The 18,155-nt window shown below is 40.9% G+C and overlaps 1 protein-coding gene across 1 annotated transcript in view; it reads right to left on the bottom strand.

Annotated features, from left to right (window-relative positions):
- The window catches only part of SHC3 (SHC adaptor protein 3), a 68,192-nt gene that overhangs the window by 6,808 nt on the left and 43,229 nt on the right, over positions 1–18,155 (bottom strand). Inside the window, exons 6-11 of the mRNA XM_083815994.1 lie at positions 14,743–14,794; positions 8,360–8,486; positions 7,107–7,260; positions 5,980–6,076; positions 4,859–5,053; positions 2,338–2,633 (exon numbers count right to left, since the gene is read on the bottom strand). Of these exons, the coding sequence (XP_083672120.1) occupies positions 2,338–2,633; positions 4,859–5,053; positions 5,980–6,076; positions 7,107–7,260; positions 8,360–8,486; positions 14,743–14,794 (921 nt within the window). The remainder of the gene's footprint in view (positions 1–2,337; positions 2,634–4,858; positions 5,054–5,979; positions 6,077–7,106; positions 7,261–8,359; positions 8,487–14,742; positions 14,795–18,155) is intronic.

Here is an 18,155-nt window from a genome sequence, read left to right as displayed (position 1 = left end):
GTTAGGGTAGGCCAAGACCTAATTCGTATTACAAAACATCTTTAATTAACTTAATTTAATCTTTATTATCTTTAATTATATAACCTCATCTTCCCAGAACATTTCCTTCTTATGTTTAAAATAACTTAAGGCATACAGCTTCCACATGCAGAGCAAAGTTGTGATAATGCTTTTGTGTTGTGATAGTTCTACAATGTCTCAAGCAAAATTGTATGAACACTGCTCTAAAATGAAGCATGTCATCTATTCTCATTGAATGTTTCTAAAAAATCATAGAACAGAAAACAGATAATGACTTTCGTTAAAACTTTCAAAAAAACAGTTTATGCTGCAGTGGGCACCCTGCTTGAAATATTTCAGTCTTCACAATAAAGTTCTGGCAAAATTACAAGAACTTGGGACACAGTGTCACAGGAAAAGCAAGCAGCAAACAACACCGACGGCAAATTATGCTATTTTCTGAGTCTGCATTTAGCAGTGTTGCTGAAGAAAACCAGTTGGCTCTCATGCTTTCTCAAACATACTACTTTTAAACAACACTTTCTGTAATCATTAAAAGCTATATTTTTCAAAACTAAGATATCTTTAAAACATCAGGAACTTTCATTACCTATATTCAAACTAACACATTTTCAGCCCATTCAACTCAAGCGAGAGCTTTCTCACCCTCAGTACTATGCACCATCATCACCACGGCTCAAGCTTCAATCCTAAACCCAGTAGAAAGCCTGCAGTACTCACCTTTACGCATCCCTTATCTAAACTAGAGATCTTTTGTGAGCTGGATCAGAGCAGAAGCGGCAGCACAGTTAACTGTTCTGGAACACACACCTTGAGGAGTTGTAACATGCCACTTGATAATTTGGGTGTGAAATGACTTTCAAGCACTCTGTATGAACCAGTTTTTACAAATAATCACAGAGGCCAAGCAGGAAAAACGCATGCCACTGGGGCGCTGCTGAGGCTTGCCACATGCCAGCGTTTTATGAACGACTCTCCTCTCTAACAAGTCACAAACAAGGCTGCTGAGGAGCTGTGTCAGGACCCCACAAATCACACAAACAGCTCAGCTAACCTAAATACAGATATGAAAACGCTGTCGTCACTGACTGGTGCCTCCCGAGCCAGCTGAAGCTGATGCAGAGCAGCAGAAACACCCGGTGAGCGCTGCCGAGATGGTGCACAGGAACTGTCACAGGCCTGGGTAAAACCCTGCCAGCGAGAGGAACAGCAGATATCACATCTACTTTTTGGCTTCCAGAGCTCCTGGCGAGACATGCCCGCACCTTGTAGCAGCTATTTCTGCATTTATTTTGAAGGGGGAATTATGACATAAAACAGCCGCCAAAATTTTAGAGGAGGCCGCTCCCCGAGATGCGCAGGGCCTGGCGTCCTGGCCAAACCCGGGACCTGGCAGATGGCGCAGAAAAAGTGTTAAAAACATTCTTTGACTGCCCTCGTGTGGCGAAGGTAAGTAAGTAGACCGGCAAGTACTGTGGGCATTGCGGTGTTGTAGTCCGCAGAACCGCCGTAATGCTGCTGGCCTTCCTTCCGCAGGCTTCTCAGATGAAATAGATGCCAAAAAGCCACCTCCTTTCCAGGAGTTTCTCGTTTACTTTCCGGCTTTTAAAGCTGTCCTTTAGAGAGGAAGAGGGGTTGCTGTCTGTCAGCTACCAGGGGACAAGAATAAAATGTGTGGCAATGCTCTCTCAGGTGAGGCTCAGCTTCCCCAGAAGCACGACAGACAGATGCAGAAACAGGAGTTTCTTTTCATTTGCTGTTCTGCTGCTGGGAAGCTTCATCAGCTAAAGGAGTGCCTGTGCAGCAAAGAGATGAAGCAATTTTACCCCGATGTGGCAAAGAGGTGGCACAGTTTTACTCCAGTTGTCTCCTGGCCTTAAGAGGGGGAAAACATGATGGCCTGGGGGGCCTGGTCTGTGTCCTCACTGACAGAGATCATGTGGAAATTCCCAGCACAAACACTGGTTGAACATGCACAGCTGCCAGCAACTTCTCAGCTAGAAGACCAAAAAGGGGCTTAGCTACACTTTTGACTAAGTTAATAATGTGGTGGCCAAAGTTTGACATTGATAGGGAACCAGGTCCCTGAGGCCTCCTGCAGATGTTATGCAGGAGGTCTTCTGCTAGCCCTGAAATGTGCGTGTATGCATGCAGTATGTCTTCTGCTAGGCATCAGGAGAGAAATGGATATGATGACACCTTACATGAAGCTGTCTTTCTGATCAGTTGTGGCTAAGCTGTAAACAAGTTTACACATATTCAGAGAAAATACAGGAAGTCAGAAAGCGCCTGTATTACTCTGTAATCAGCACTTACGGTTCCTTCTGGATCCACCAAAAGAAGATGCTTGGCTTGTCCATTTTGCATGCCTGTCAGCACATAGGAACCTGGATTTGTGGTACTTTTTCTCACAAGGAAATCTCCACATTTCTTTAACAGCTGTTCTGCTTCTTTCCTGCTCATCTCGCCTTGATACCATGGCTCTGTACTTAGCTCTTGCATTGTAGTCCAGTCAGCAGCTCTGGATAAAAGAGGACTAGTACATTCAATGGAAGTGGATTTATTCAACACAGGCTCAGGAGTTTGGTTCTTGAGGGCATCTTCAAATGGTTCTGGTTATACAAATAGAAAGAAGTGCAAGATAATTCAGAGTTAAATCATGTTGCAAAAAAAAAAAAAAAAAAAAAAAAAGTGACATTCCATACATTTTTAACTGGATTTATTCTGTGTTATAGTCACTTTCCTTTATCTTCATGAAAGAAAAGAAAAAAAAAAAGGAAAAAAAAAAGACATACAGCTAAGCTTACTGATCTGTCATGTATTAAGACTAAGGAGTGTAATATGTTAAAAACGTGTGTTATACACACAAAGACAGTGATAAAAATCAAGAGTAAATGTTGGCAGGAACTTTTGAAAGGTACTGATTTCATTTCAGTAATGGCCACTGTCAACAGCTGTATTTATGTGCTTTGGTACAGGGCAAAGCTCCCTTTTTGCCCTACCAGTTACATCAGACAGTTTCATTTAAAATAAATTGCGTAGTATGGGTACCCAAAGTCATTATAGCCATATCTGGTCTCTCTTCAAGCAACGTATTCATTTATCCATTATCCATGATTATATATTACTCAGCTTACTCCTAACCTCAGCCTAGGAAGAGGACTTTGGGACAAAGAGACGGGTTAATACCTTTATTGTGATTTACCTAATTGAAATTAGCCCTTGGGAAGTAATCTTTTAAACTTCAGCTGAATCCTGAACTCAGTGTTACTTTCCCTAGAGTGGAATGGAAAGAGGTGTCATTACATACCTCAACAGTCTTACAGAAATAGTAAATAGGTCAGCGTATGTTTCATTATAGGCTCTACTGACCTACCAGATGCTATTTGCACTTTTAGATTTTCATCTTGCCATCTAGCACATATTAAAAAGACATATTGTTCTGTGTCCACTGGTCTCACTAAAGAACATCTGACGAGAGCAGTAGTGTGAAGTAATACACATGCTCAAAGTAAACTGCTCAGAGACTAGGGGTACGTAGCCGTGCTTGTGTGGGGTCACTGAGAAGTTAACTCAGAGAGATAGAATACATACTTTGTTGTTACAGTTTAGATAATTCTTAAATCTAACTTGTGTATATATATATATATGTCTTCACTATGTTGCAGTCGGCACTACTCCACATGTCTAGCTTGACAAGCCACTGACTTTGGGCTAGTTGACATACTTTCTGATAATAGTTTTCCCTTATGATCCAATGGTCAATAAAGCCTAATGCAAGGTGCAAGATGAGAAATCAATTTGTCTTATTTTTAGGAAAAGAATGTATATAATATAGAGGTAAGCTTGTCCATGTTTTAAGGGCATGGCTGTTAGAAATTACGGTTAACATCCATCATTTCAGTCAGCAGACTTTTCTCATTTTAGATCTATATTGATAGATAGGTGCACTCTCTAACTTTTCTTGCCTCCCCCTTTCTTTCAGTTCAAAATCTTTCTATGCTGTGGAAATAGAGCCATATCTCAGCAAAAACAAGCCAGAAAGACTGTTTCATGTAGACTGAAATAATAGAAATGTAGGTATGTTATTTCATGAATAACATGTAGGCACCAACTGCTTTGTCTCACTGCCTTTTAATAATATGAACTAAATTGAATAAATCATGTGTCAGCAATTGAATGGAAGTAAGACGAATAGAACAACAAGGAAGGTTTTCTACACATCAAATTGCTTTCCCCATACCTTTTGTTAAGTATCTGCTCATGGCTGAAAACATTGTATATGGGTAGCACCAGCATCAAAATTAAGACTGATGCTTAAAACTTTATTTGAAGACTATAGCTGTGACACTGATTCCAGGAAAGCTGACTTCAAAGTTAAAATAAATGGCTAGGTAGGGCTGTAGACCTATCCGGAGGAAGAGAGAATTTACTTTTACCTCTCAATTTCCTTGTTGCACAAAGTCAAATGCAGTATGCATTGACTTCCAAGGAACAAGTTCACAGGACAGGCAAGGAGCTAGTTCTCCAGTCAATCACTCCTTCACTATCATGCATGACAGGGCTCTCGATTTATTTTCCTTCTGGCACAGTTACCCATGATGCTATGGATAACATAGACTGCAACTTAACACAGATCTAATACAAATTAGCTTCAGATCTTTGGCTAGCCTTATTTTTATCTCAGACAGATATGAAACCACCATGAATTCTAAAGCTCACTGTGACTCCACCAGGGATACTAAAATTTCATCTGGAGAATTTTAGAATTATTTTTATACAGAATTAATGCATAAAGTCTCTTGCTAGAAAGGGAGTGAAAAGGAAGGGAACTCACTCATGTCGAACAGATCCTTTCCAGGGCTACTCTCTTTGGTATTATCTGTGTTTCCACTGAAGGTACTTTCAGCATCTGCCTGAAGTGCCAATAGAGCTTCCATATTTATATGCTGAGTGTTCACGTAAGTTGGCATCTCTGCTGTTGGAGTTACTTGTGATCTCCCTTCTGGCACACTATAAATATCCAGAGATCCTGGAAAATTCAAGAGATGCTGATTATTTTTTTTTATTTTTTATTTTTTGTCTTTTACATAATAGTGTTGTTCGAATGAACAGATGATGTCAAAACCCATCACCACAGGTTTAAAATTCCCTGGAATGGAAGATAGAAAGACAGTAACTGCTGGACCTAATAGAAAAAAAATGCTGAGGAAAGTAGTCATAATAGTGTTTCAGTGAATTTTATTTTTAATTATTCAGGAGAAAAGGGATTTTTTGTAAATCAAGACTGTGAGTTTCAAATTAGCTGGGGACTCATTGGGGATGAAATGCAACCAAGTTCCCAAATCAGTGCACATTAACAACAGACAACATATTCTGGCATTTGAAAAGAAACAGTCCGCCCAAGACACCTCAAAGCTGTCACATAAAGGTGGAGGGGGTCAAATTTGATACAGATGTTTTGATGTGGTTTGTTTATAACTCATAAACAGCAAAATGAAAATCATGCAGTATTTGTTATGTGTAGAGCCCAGATTATATGCAGACATGTGCATTGTTGTACATTCCTAAAAAGATTCTGACTTTGTTCCCTACTTTTGGAAAATCCACTGTGCATATCCTAGTGGGTCAGATTTTATGAAAAGACCAAAAGCCTGTCTTTAAATACCATGAACTTTTCAGACAGGTTTTTTCAGAAAAGCTAGATAGCTGAATGTTTGGGGCAAATCTGTATATGAAGTGTTCTGCAAAAGGTAAGTCTTAATGAAGGTGTGCATTTAATAATTCATCCAGAAATACTTACCAAACACTTTTCACTGATATCAACACCAACATTCATGACAAAGGGGATCAACAAAGTGCAGCTTATTGACTTAAGTTTTCAAGGCATCAGACATTCATGTGCTTTGCCCACCCAAGACATCCTGCTACATTACAAGCCAAAATGGTAAGGCTCACCTTGCTTAATGGGCTCATGATGCCAGTCTTCATTGAATTTGTCTCCTAAGTGACGACTTTGGTAATAGATTCGCTCTCTTCCTACTCCTGCTGCAGACTAGAATGGACACATGTACAAAGAAAATTGCAATTACCATTAAAACACTGATATATTATGAGTGGCTTTGACAATTTCCTTGGTTGTATTCTGTGTACTCCCACTCTTTATTTCCAATTCATTATTGTGTCAGAATATACATCTCAGAAAAACATTTGTGTAGGAGTAAGACATTACTGGTGACCTTCATGAAAACTTCCCTCCTTCCTGCTTTTATCAACCCCTGCAATCCCAAACGGTACATCATCGCCTTCAGTATGTTTGTCTCCACACAGGCAGCCCTGACAAACTGTGGCTGGGAAAACCATTTCTCAGAAACTACACATGGGATCAGTAGACACCCCAAACACCCTCCAAAACATGAGCTGAAAGACTCACATTGGTACCAGGGAACTCACTTAGATATTGACAGGAGTATGTTTTCTTCAGACAAGGCCCCTCTAGACTTAAACAGAGTTGGACTGGATCTCAAAACTCCTCTCAAGTGGTTATATGGATAGGAGTCAAACCTCTGACAGCAATGCTGGTAGAAATATCCAAGATGGCTTCAGTTCAATGTGAGATGAAAGACCTACCTAGGAACCTGGCTTAATACCAATTGCTTCTGAGTTATTAACATAATGAAATGTTAGTAATGACTGTATTAGATTGTTTAAAAGCTTCTCTATCAAATTGTTTCTAGTTTGTGTGCACTCTTAATTCATACTCTCTGAGACAGATATGTTTCTTTAAAATGTTGTAACCCTCAGTGGGTTTATCTTCTTTGAATCCCCCCCCCCTTTTTTTTTTTTCCTAACACCTTGAAGAATTCAACTCCCTTTGTTCTGAACATGCCTAATTTGTTGTCTCCTAGATCTTCAATGCCCATTAAATATGTAACTAGCCACACATCTATGTTCCAAATAAATCCATCTTAAATATACATATATATATATATGTTATATATATGTATATATATGTTATATATATGTATATGTATATGTAAATTTTGGATCCATCAGCAAGAGGGCAGAGATGCAATTGCACTGACCTGAGCTGTGTCTGCAGCAGTGGCAATCCTTGCTTTGAGTCTGGCATCAATGAAACCACCAGGAGGGGGCATTTTATTTGGGATGTTGTTGTAATAGGGATGTTCTGCTGCCTCACTCTCTTCCTCCATCCATGACTCATCAAAACTCTGCACCCTGTAAGAAAGTGAGTTCTTGATTTTGTGCCTCACTTGCAAAGCACTTACAAATACTTTCAGCGTGTTAAGACTGCCTGTGTGAGGATCAGTATTGCATATTATTTTGAAAATTCGGCTATTATCATAGGTCAGGATCATGCAGCAGACACCCTGTTTATATAAATTTTCTCTAAAGCTCGCTTTGCAATGGATGAAATTCTTTAGTCTGAAAAAAGGATTTTTTTTACTTAGCTTTAAAGGCCATTAAATAATCCATGAACAAACTCACAGTAGCATTTGTAATATTATTACTTGATTGACTGACTAAGCCCTAAAACATTGTGTTTAACTATGTCTGTTCTAACAGCACTGTAAATCTTGAAGAACTTCATGAAGTCATGAGATAGGATCTGTGCTTTCAGTCTACATTTAACAGTCATTTATACCATTCCAAAGTGAGTACAGAATGCTTCCAGATAGAAATAATAGCATTCAATATTCACCACGTGCTCATTTTACCCTTATGTAAGAAGTAGGATTTATTCTAATATTAGTGAGTATATACTGATCCATGATAAAAATAGAGATCACTAAAGGAAACAGAAGGCTATACCACAGTATTTTAAACGTAGGCAAGCCAACAAATTTGACATTGTTACTCTAGAGAACAATGCAGTCAAAGCCTGTCTATGATACATTGCATCCCTAAAACCTTTACCCCAGCTAATACCAGAAGTAGTGAAACATCACTGGTCCTTTTGGAAGCCCAGCAACTCTAGCTCACTTCATCTAAATTGACAGAGCTGCTATCACAGTAACATCAACGACAAAATGTGACAAATAATATTCATTCATGGCCATCGAACACTCCATATTAACCACAATGGAAAACACACGATCGTTTGAGTAATTTCACTGTGCAATCCATATTTAGTCCATTCTTTTAAAATGACTGTGCTCCTCTCAGATTCATTAGGGAAGCCCTCCTTTGCTAATTCAGCAGAAATCTCTTTTTGAAGCATTTAAATCCTGTTCATCTCCAGCAAATTTGTCCATAGCACATTTTATAAAGTAAAAATAAAGAAGATTCTTTATCAGTCTTCTGCAACCATACTCACCTATCGTGGAAAGTAGGTATCTTAGAGGGGCACCTTAAGTATTGCTTAAATCGAAGCTCAAATGCCTGCCCTATGGTGCTGATGACATCCTGGGCAAGGCCATCACAGCATTCCAGTATATGACAAGCTACATGAAAAAGATTGACACATTCAAATCAGTCTTTATATTAGAGTGGGATGCATGGACCTATGACAAAACACCTACATGTCAGGCATAACTGCCTATTCGTGGTATGCACATTTCAATAAAACCTGAAACAGGCATGATGAATTCCAGACAATGTACTGTAAAGGTTAAATAAAATAGATATGGTGTGTAACTGCAACAGGCAAGAGCTCAAATCAGTTCCACAACTTTAATAAGTCCAGAAAGACAGGAAACCCGATAAAATTCACACTTGTTATTAACTGAATGCAATAGGCTATATGAAAATTTTGAGCTCTAAATTGAGCTTATAAATATATTAGTAGATAGCAAAAGCAACAGCAACCTTAACTGTTCCATGCTTTCTTTGTTTTCATTAATTTTACCCCCCCTTTAATTTTATTTTAGGTGTGGTGGGATGGCTCCCATGACTGGAGTGTTGGAATGGAAGGATACAGGCTTTTTAGGAAGGACAGGGAGGAAAGATGAGGAGGGGGCATTACCCTTTATGTCAATGAACAGCTGGAACACGTGGAGCTCTACCTTGGGATGGGTGAGGAGCAGACCAAGAGCTTATGGGTCAGGATTATAGAGAAGACAAGGCTAGGTGACATTCTACTGAGAGTCCACTACAGGCCACTTGCCCAGGAAGATTGATCAAATAAGGCTTTCTACAAACAAATAGAAACAGCCTCACTTTCACAAGCTGTGGTCCTCATGGGGGACTTCAACCACCCTGACATCTGTTGGAGGGACAGAACAGTGGGGCATAGGCAATCCAGGAGGTTCCTGGGATGTGTTAATGACAACTTCCTTCTCCAAATGATAGAGGTGCCAAAGAGGAGAATGTTATGCTGGACCTAATTCTCACCAACAAGGAGGGGCTGGTAGACAATGTGAAGCTCAAGGGCAGCCTTGGCTGCAGTGACCATGAAATAGTGGAATTCAGGATTCTTAGAGGAGTGAGGAAGGCACAATTCAAGCTCACAGCCCTGGACTTTGGGAGAGCAGACTTTGGCCTCTTCAGGGATCTTGGCAGGGATCTTACAGATCTCTTCTTGGTAGAGTTCTGTGTGATAAAGCCGTGGAGGGAAAAGGCCCAACAAAGCTGGTTATTATTCAAGGATCACCTCCTCCAAGCTCAAGAATGATTCATCCCAACAAAGAGGAAATCAGGCAAAAATGCCAGGAAGGTTACATGGATGAACAAGGAACTCCTGAACAAACTCAGAAACAAAAAGGAATATTACAAAGGGTGGAAACAAAGACAGGTAACTTGGAGGGAATACAGAGAAATTGTCTGAGCAGCCAGGGATCAGGTTCTGGAAAGCTAAAGCCCTATTAGAATTCAATTTGTCCAGGGACATCAAGGGCATCAAGAAATTATTACGAGGTTACCCTCTATAGTCTTTGCTCAACTGTGGCAACTGGGAGGAGTGCCTCAAGACTGCAGTTAAGCAAATGTCACTCCTATCTTAAAAAAAAAAAAAGCAGGAGGACAATCCAAGGAATTACAGGCCAGTCAGCCTCACCTCGATCCTTGAGAAAGTGGTGGAACAGCTAAACCTGAAAACCATTTCCAGGCACCCGAAGGACAAGAAAAACAACAGGAGTATTCAGCATGGATTCACCAAAGAGAAGTGATGCCTGATCAACCTGATAACCTTATATAATGAAATCATCAGCCATCATCAGTCATCATCCATGTTGAACTATGGACTGGATAAGCAGACAGCGAGGTGGATCAAAAACTGACTGAACAGCCTGGCCCAGAGGGTAGTGATCAGTCATGCAAAGTCTAGTTGGAGAACAATAATGAGCGAAGTACTCCAGGGGTCAAAACTTGGTCCTGTCTTGTTTGACATCTTCATTATCAACCTGGATGATGGGATAGAGTGCACCCTCACTAAACTGATGGATGACATGAAACTGGGGGAAGTGGTTGACTCACTAAAGGGTCAAGCAACCATCCAGAGGGAGGCTGGAGAGGCTGGCCTGGACAGATTGGAGAGCTGGGCAATCACCAACTGCATGAAGTTTAACAAGAGCAAGTGCCAGGTCCTGCACCTGGGAAGGGGCAAGCCTGGCTATATGTACAGACTGTGGGACAAGATGCTGGAGAGCAGCCCCACAGCGAGGAATCTGGAGGTTTTGGCTGATAGCAAGCTGAATATGAGCCAGCAGTGTGCCCTGACAGCCAGGAGAGCCAACTATACCCTGGGGTGCATCAAGCATGGCATTGCTAGTCGGTCAAGGGAAGTGATTGTCCCACTCTACTCTGCACTGGTGTGGCCTCACCTCGAGTACTGTGTGCAGATCTGGGCACCACAGTACAAAAAGGATGTGAAACTGTTGGAGAGTGTCCAGAAAAGGGCTACTAAGATAGGCCTAAGAAGGGCCTAGAGGGGAAGATGTAGGAGGAGCAGCTGAGGTCACTAGGCCTGTTCAGCCTGGAAAAGAGAAGGCAGAGGGGAGACCTCATCATGGTTTGCAGGTTTCTCATGAGGGGGAGTAGAGGGGCAGGTGCTGATTGATCTATTCTCTCTGGTGACCAGCTATAGGACCCAAGGGAAATGAGTCAAGCTGCAACAGGGGAGGATCAGGCTAGATATCAGGAAAAGGTTCTTCACCAAGAAGGTGGCAGTGCACCTGAACAGGCTCCCCAGGGACGTAGTCACAGCACAAGCCTGTCAGAGTTTAAAAAGCATTTGGACTATGTTCTTGGTCATATGGTCTGAATTTTTGGGTAGACCCATGTGGAGCCAGGAGCTGGACTCGATGATCCTTGTGGGTCCCTTCCAACTCAGGATATTCTATGATTCTATGATTCTGTAAATCTCATGAAGTCCAGTAAGAAGTACAGAGTCCTGCACCTGGGGAGGAACAAGCCCAGGCACCAGGACATGGTGGGGGTCACCCAGCTGGAAAGCTGCTCTGCAGCAAATGGTCTGGGGTTGCTGGTGGACACTGAGTTGAAGATAAGTCAGCCATGTGCCCTTGCTGGTAAGGCTAATGGTATTTTTGGCTGCGTTAGGCAAAGTATGGCCATCAGGTCAAGAGAGGTGATCCTTACCCTCTACTCAGCTGCACCAGGAGTGAGGCTGCACCTGAGTGCTGACCAGTTCTAGGCTCCTCAGTACAAAGGAGACCTAGATGTACTGGAAGAAGTCCAATGCTGGGCTACCAAGATGATGAAGGGACTGGAATACCTTTCCTGTAAGGAGAGGCAGAGAGAGCTGGGACTATTCTGCCTAGAGAAGGGGAGGCATAGTGGAGGTTGTATCAATGCCTATAAATATCTGAGGGGAGAGTGCAAAGGGGATGGAGCCAGGCTGTTTTCTGTGGCACCCAGTGCCAGTACAAGAAGCAATGGGAACAAAGTAGCACACAAGAGTTTCTATCTGAATGTCAGGAAACACTTCTTTACTGTGTGGGTGATGGACCACTGGCACAGGTTGTCCAGAGAGGTTCTGGAGTCTCCACCCTTAGAGATCTTCACAAGCCCCCTGGACATGGTCCTGGGCAACTTGCTCTAGGTGTCCCTACTTGTCCTTGCTTGGACCAGATGACTGCCGGAGGTCCTTCTAACCTTAACCATTCTGTCATGTTCTGATTATCACCCCAAGTTTCCAAGTTGTTCTCTTCATTTGAGTTCCTGATTTTTTTCAAATTTCAAGCTGAAGGAAGAGCAATAACAAGGATACTTCCTAGATCGCAGACCCTGTTACGGTTATAGTAATACAAAGGATGCATGTTGAAAGTAGACTTGACAGCCAAAACCAGGACCCTCCACATATTCAGAGACAGAGGCTGACGTCCCTGGCTAGCAGCAGAATATTTGCTGTTTACACTCTCTGCACCAATGTTGGTGGTGGTGAACAATCAGTCCCAGATAAGGTACAAGCATATCTCCTGGAAAGTGGACCCACAGTAGTTAGGTCAAAGAAAGCTATAATTTGCACTCTGTAACTAGAGAGGGCTTTTAAAGGGGCTACATTGCTTACTGCTAAACCTGTCTGGAGCTGAAATGAAGCATGAGTCATTAAGTAGTTTCAGCAGGTGACATAATGATTAACCTGTTTCCTTGAGTACGTGAATGGACTTTCAGAAGGTAGGAGATGTGCTTCTTGTAAAAGGATGAGAAGGTTTGGCTCAGAGATGATTTCTTGTGTAGGTTACAATGGAAGACAGACAGCCTACAGCTAGCTAGATCCAGAATATAAAGCATGAAGAGAGCTTTTCCAGCCTTGGGAGTAAATGAGTCTAATATGAATGTGCAAACTGTAGCACAACATTGGTCCTAGTGTCAATAACAGCAGCAGTAACACTTGTTGTGAGATACAGAAGTAAAATCAAACTCACTTCTGAAGTGATTTATAGATAACATAAAAGTTGATGGAATGGCCAGTGAGGGTGAAACACAGCAATTTACCCTCGGTAAATTAGACCTTTTGAAAAATGATCTTTAATACTAGGCACATGCAAAGTCACTGATCTGCCACCTCTGAGGTATACAGGCAATTGGGAAAACATCTTATGGAAAGCTGTAGCTCAGGAGGATGAGAGATCACAGCATGAAAGAATTTCACCTGAGATAACATCGCTACACAGCAGCCAAAATGGCTAATGAGAAAACCAGCTAATGATTAAGCCATAAGCAAATAAGAATAGGAAAGTGCAACCTCTGTTATAGATTGTTGAGATTAATATTAGATTACTCCAAACAATAACAGTCATTATCTACATTTTTAAAACAATTCAGAAAAGTTAAAGGAGAAACAAATGATATTAAAGATGGAGGACATGAACTGCAGCTGGAGACCTACAGACTTCACTCTCAAGCCTTTCTTAAAAAGCGAGAAATAACTTCATCTAAACGCACCAAAGGAAAACAAGATCAAGCACTTAGATGACTCCTCATTCTAGGATAGACAAGCATAATAAGAAACTGTCAGGCTAAATGTATTCAAATTAGATATAAGGTCCATACTCCATGAAACAGTTTCTGCTATAAAATCTATTCACACAGGAATAGAAAACAGGACACAGGGCTCCTCCAGACCCTACAGTCCATGTATCTGGCCTACAGTGCCAGTCCACTACACTGCCACTGAGATCTCTTGCTCTCCAGCTCAGCAGAGCAGTGCTGTAAAACAAGAACAGGTGGAGAGCTGCTGCACACCATATAGCCTCCAGCCTGATGCATGAGCCTTTCAAGAGGGAGGCAGATGAAGTTGAAACATAAGCACCATGAAGAGCTGAACTGTCTCCCTTCCTCCCACTCCACATGAGTTTTCTAGATGTTTCACTAATATTCAAGTACTACTTCTGAGTTAACACTGGCATGTCTGGACATTCCTGCACATGGCCACAACAGATCATTGAGGTACCTGAGATAACTAAAGGAAACAAACTACCAAAACTATTGAACTAGTCATGCTTACAGCTCGGTGGCAGCTTGGGGTTTGCAGGTTTGAAGTTAAAGTGTCTAAATTCTGCAAAAATCCTGTTGGAAGTGCTTCAGTCTTTTTTTTTGGAGTAGTCTTTTCTTCTCTATGAATAATACAATATTCTGTGTCTAGCATTAAGACCCATTGATGCTTTCTGCATTACAAACAGGAATGAGTTCTTTATCTATTATTGCACACTGTAATTTACACTTTTATAATGTACTATTATTTTTGAAACTCTGCACTGGATCTCAGTCTTTGAAGACAATCAACAAGAGGTTCCCTACTCCTGACTGATCACTGATAAAGCAGTAGAAACAGGCATCTCCATGAATAAAACTTCAACAGAGAGAAAAAAGGAAAAAAAAAGAAAAGGTTTTATGAGGAAGAATTTGGCGTGTACTTAGACCTAACAGATTCAGGCTCTTAATCAGAGGAGTTAATCAGAGGGCTGCTTAGTTTTTGCATTTTGATTGAGTGTAGGTATGAGTTAGCGGTTGCCTAGAAGCTCGCAGCCAAGACAGGCAAGCTTTTGATTTAAGAGATGAAGAGAATCCAAGTGATATTTGGAGATGAGCTACAGAAAAGACCTGTTCCAAATTTCAGAACTAACTTGCGTATGGCAGCTCCTTATTGCTACACAGTCATTCCATGACTCTGTCAAAGGCAACTTTTTATTGGGCTGCATTTATTTTTTCTTGGGGAAAAAAAAGAAAGACTAAATTATACCATGAATAATTCATGTTTCTCAAAGGAAAATAAATGCCAGATAGATATTTCTAACTTACCTCTCCGATTAACAGGATCTTTAGCTACATATGCAACATAGTCAGTTGTATCCTGTTAAAAAAAAAAAAAAAAAGATATTTTAAATGTAAAAAATTCTTGCACAGATTATATCAAATTATCACAGTTGAGAGTGTATGTACTCCTGGGGGCATGGCCCCAATGTGACATGTTTTACTTTACAGATGTACACTACTTAAAACCTATAAAAACATTTATGGGTTTTAATACTGATCCTATCACTTTGCTTTCTTCAGACCAAAGCCATTTAAAATCAATTAAACAAATCTAGTAGAATATGGGTCAGGATTAATTTAGAAGGGATTAAAAATTTCAAGCCCTCATCTTTCAAGTACTCAAAGATTTTGGTTCAGAATACAAATTATCTACAGGTTCTGCAGCAGAAAGAGTAGCACTGACATCCCTGTTCCTCAGAAATATTGAGCTATGAGGTTTATTCATGGGTGACAAGCAGGTGTGTTTACATTACTGACTACAATGACATATGGAACAGAGGTGCTCAAGCACTGCTTGGCTGTTGCAAGCAGTCTCCCAGGATGTTCTCCCTCAGCCCATGGGCAGCACCCATCCATCCCCTCTCCCACATACCAGGTAGATTTTCTGACAAGAGCAGGCTCAAATCTTTGGGAATATTTTTTTGCTTGCTCTCCTACCACCCTCACATGATGCAAAAGTGGTGCAAACTTTTATCACCATGGAGATGAAACAGAATGGCCAGTTCACCCAGATGATGTGAGGCCTGCTGGCATATCTGGAAAATGCCAATGTTCTTTGATACAGTCAGAAAGCTTTGGTTAGATCCAGCGTATCTTGACATGCCTGGATAGTCATGTATATCTAAAGTTAATTGAGGTAGAGATCAGATACTAATTGAAGACCATTGACTGTTATGCCAAGATCTAATGTCATAACAAACACCAGTCTTCAATGAAACAATAGACTTTTTTTTTTTTTAGACTTAGCTCTCTCTAGCGCAAGCACACACACACCCCTACCAAAACAAATCACTGTGTTGCATGTATATGCAATTTCCTTCCTAAGTGGATGATAAGGGAAATGATAAAGCGCACTCATGGTTCTGGTGACAGGTTTGTAGCCATATCACATAATGCACTATTGGAAAGCACTCAGACACAGCTGTAATGAGGTTGGTCTGGAGGGAAAAAAAAATAAAGAAAAAAAAAAAACAGCAGAGAAGACTACCCTTAGCACTTTGTCTGTTAATTTCTTAAGAACCCAGTGACATAGTGTCTGGGCTATGACTTGAGTGGAAGTAATGATGCATATGAACAACTAAGGTGAAAAGAAAAGTAGCTATGTCTATAATGGTAAATAAAACAGGGCCAAAATAGAAGCCTGAAAGCTGTCCCACAGTTGTTCATGCTGCTTAAATGTTGCTACTCTCCCTTGCTTGCCTGTGCTGTTTTCCTATGCAATGCCCTGAAACTGTCCAAGTGAACAACACATGCTGGGCATCGATCCCACGAGACCACTGGGAGAAAAGAGAGTGGATGCACAGATGCAAATTGCTGTTTGGTTTCATGGCCTTAAAGCAAGCCACTGGTTATTTTATTTACTAGTACAGACATAGCTAATGGATATATTTATGCCTGAGTAAATAATAGATTTATCTCATAGCCCTTCTGGATGTGGGTGCAAGAGACTGGAACCACATGTATTTCATTTCATTTACAGCTTTTTCAGACTTGAGCTATGATGAACCACTAAGCACAAGAGGTAAGCGCATTTCACAGTGGCTAAATTAAAAGACTCCCATCAAAAGGGTATGCTTTTGGAGTCATCTTCTGGACAGAAACTGGAAAGCTACTGTCCTAAGGGACCCTTCAGAGATCTGCCTCATGAAAACTTAAGAGATCTGCCTTCATCTTAACAGGCATCTCCAAAACCAGATGTCTTGTCTAGCAGCCTGGAAACAGCCACCTGAAATGACTATGGATTAAAAATATTTGGTGGATCATAAGGAGGGGCTAAAAATTGCTAAAGCAGAACCAGAACACAGTCTTAGAAATAAACTAAAAATGATCCTGAAATGGTGTGTAAAAGGATTTGGTAGAGAGATTTTAAGCTCCCATGCACGAATAAAGCCAGAAACTGACTCATGTAAAGGGGAATATTACAAATGTATATATATATGGTACTCAAGCTGTTCTTCAAGACTGTGGAACACTTTTCCAGTGGATATTTTTTGAGTGATGAAGGCAATTAATGCTTAGGGAGTGGGAGGAGAGTTGCAAAGCTAATTGCTGGCACAAATGTGTGGCAGAAATCCAGAGCAGAAAACTGGATGGGTTGAGAAGTGGGGGCAGTCTTGCTTCTAAATAAACCAAACTTCAAAATTCAGTATAAGGGAGGCATTCCCTTAAGTAGTTTGGGCACAGATCTGGGCTCCTCATGTTTAGCACAGTATGGCCTTTCTTCCTAGAAGGAGGTGAGTTTATGGGCTGGGACCCAACTGTGTTTGCAGGATAAGGTGTAGTGATGACAGTCCTCCACTAAATGGAGATCATTGAGGCCTGATTAAAGTTATGTTCTGATAACCTACAGATGGGTTAATAAAGCAGTGACTTAAGTCACATCCCTAGCATTTTTCCTCTTTCCTGTGCTCTCAGAACAAAGGAACCACCTGCTTCATGAACAAGCTTACCAAGTACTAGCCTGCTGAGATGAGCTGCACAGTATCATTAGAGCCTTACACCTTCCCTCTCCACCCTCAGAATGAGGTCACCATGCTGTGGTCTTACAGAGAATGCAACTTTACAATTTCACTGTCTCTTACAGGCTCCCTTACACAATGCAATTTGGTATCTCTGGTAGCTTGCTGACTCAGTAACGTGATTTTCTCTAAAACATTTGGAAGAGCTTGTTTACTCCAAATCCAATCTCTATTGCTGCTCCTCTCCTCTTCTCTGGTAAACCACTCGATCAGTGGGCAGTGTGCAATGGTGTTTCCAGGACTTAGCATTTGGGATGGCAGATGGGGAGCGAAGAATCTTCTTACGGAGGCAGGGAACTGTGCTAATCACTCCTCTGCCCACTTCAGGAATTGTTCATTTACAGCATCCATTGCAATCTGTTGTATTTCAAAGCTGCTGTTGATCCATTTTTTAATTTTTTTAATTTTTATTTTTTTTCCCCAGATTATTGTGATATGGTGTCCTTTTTCCTTCTGGAACTTAATGGAGTTCAGCAGAGCTATTCTAAGACTGAAGTTTGCCCTTATGTTTACCAAGGATAGTGAAATGAACAGAGGAAGTTCTGCCTGTTTTCAACTTAATAGAGTTGAACTGAGAGAAATAACTCACAAAGTAGGCTATAAATCACCTTGCCTTACTATATGACTGATAAATGATATATAATCATATGACGAAGGAAA

Source organism: Anser anser (assembly GCF_964211835.1).
Source record: "Anser anser genome assembly, chromosome: Z".
Taxonomy (NCBI): Eukaryota; Metazoa; Chordata; class Aves; order Anseriformes; family Anatidae; genus Anser; species Anser anser.
Note: the sequence above shows the minus strand (reverse complement) of the source record. Positions and strands in the feature narration are given on the sequence as shown.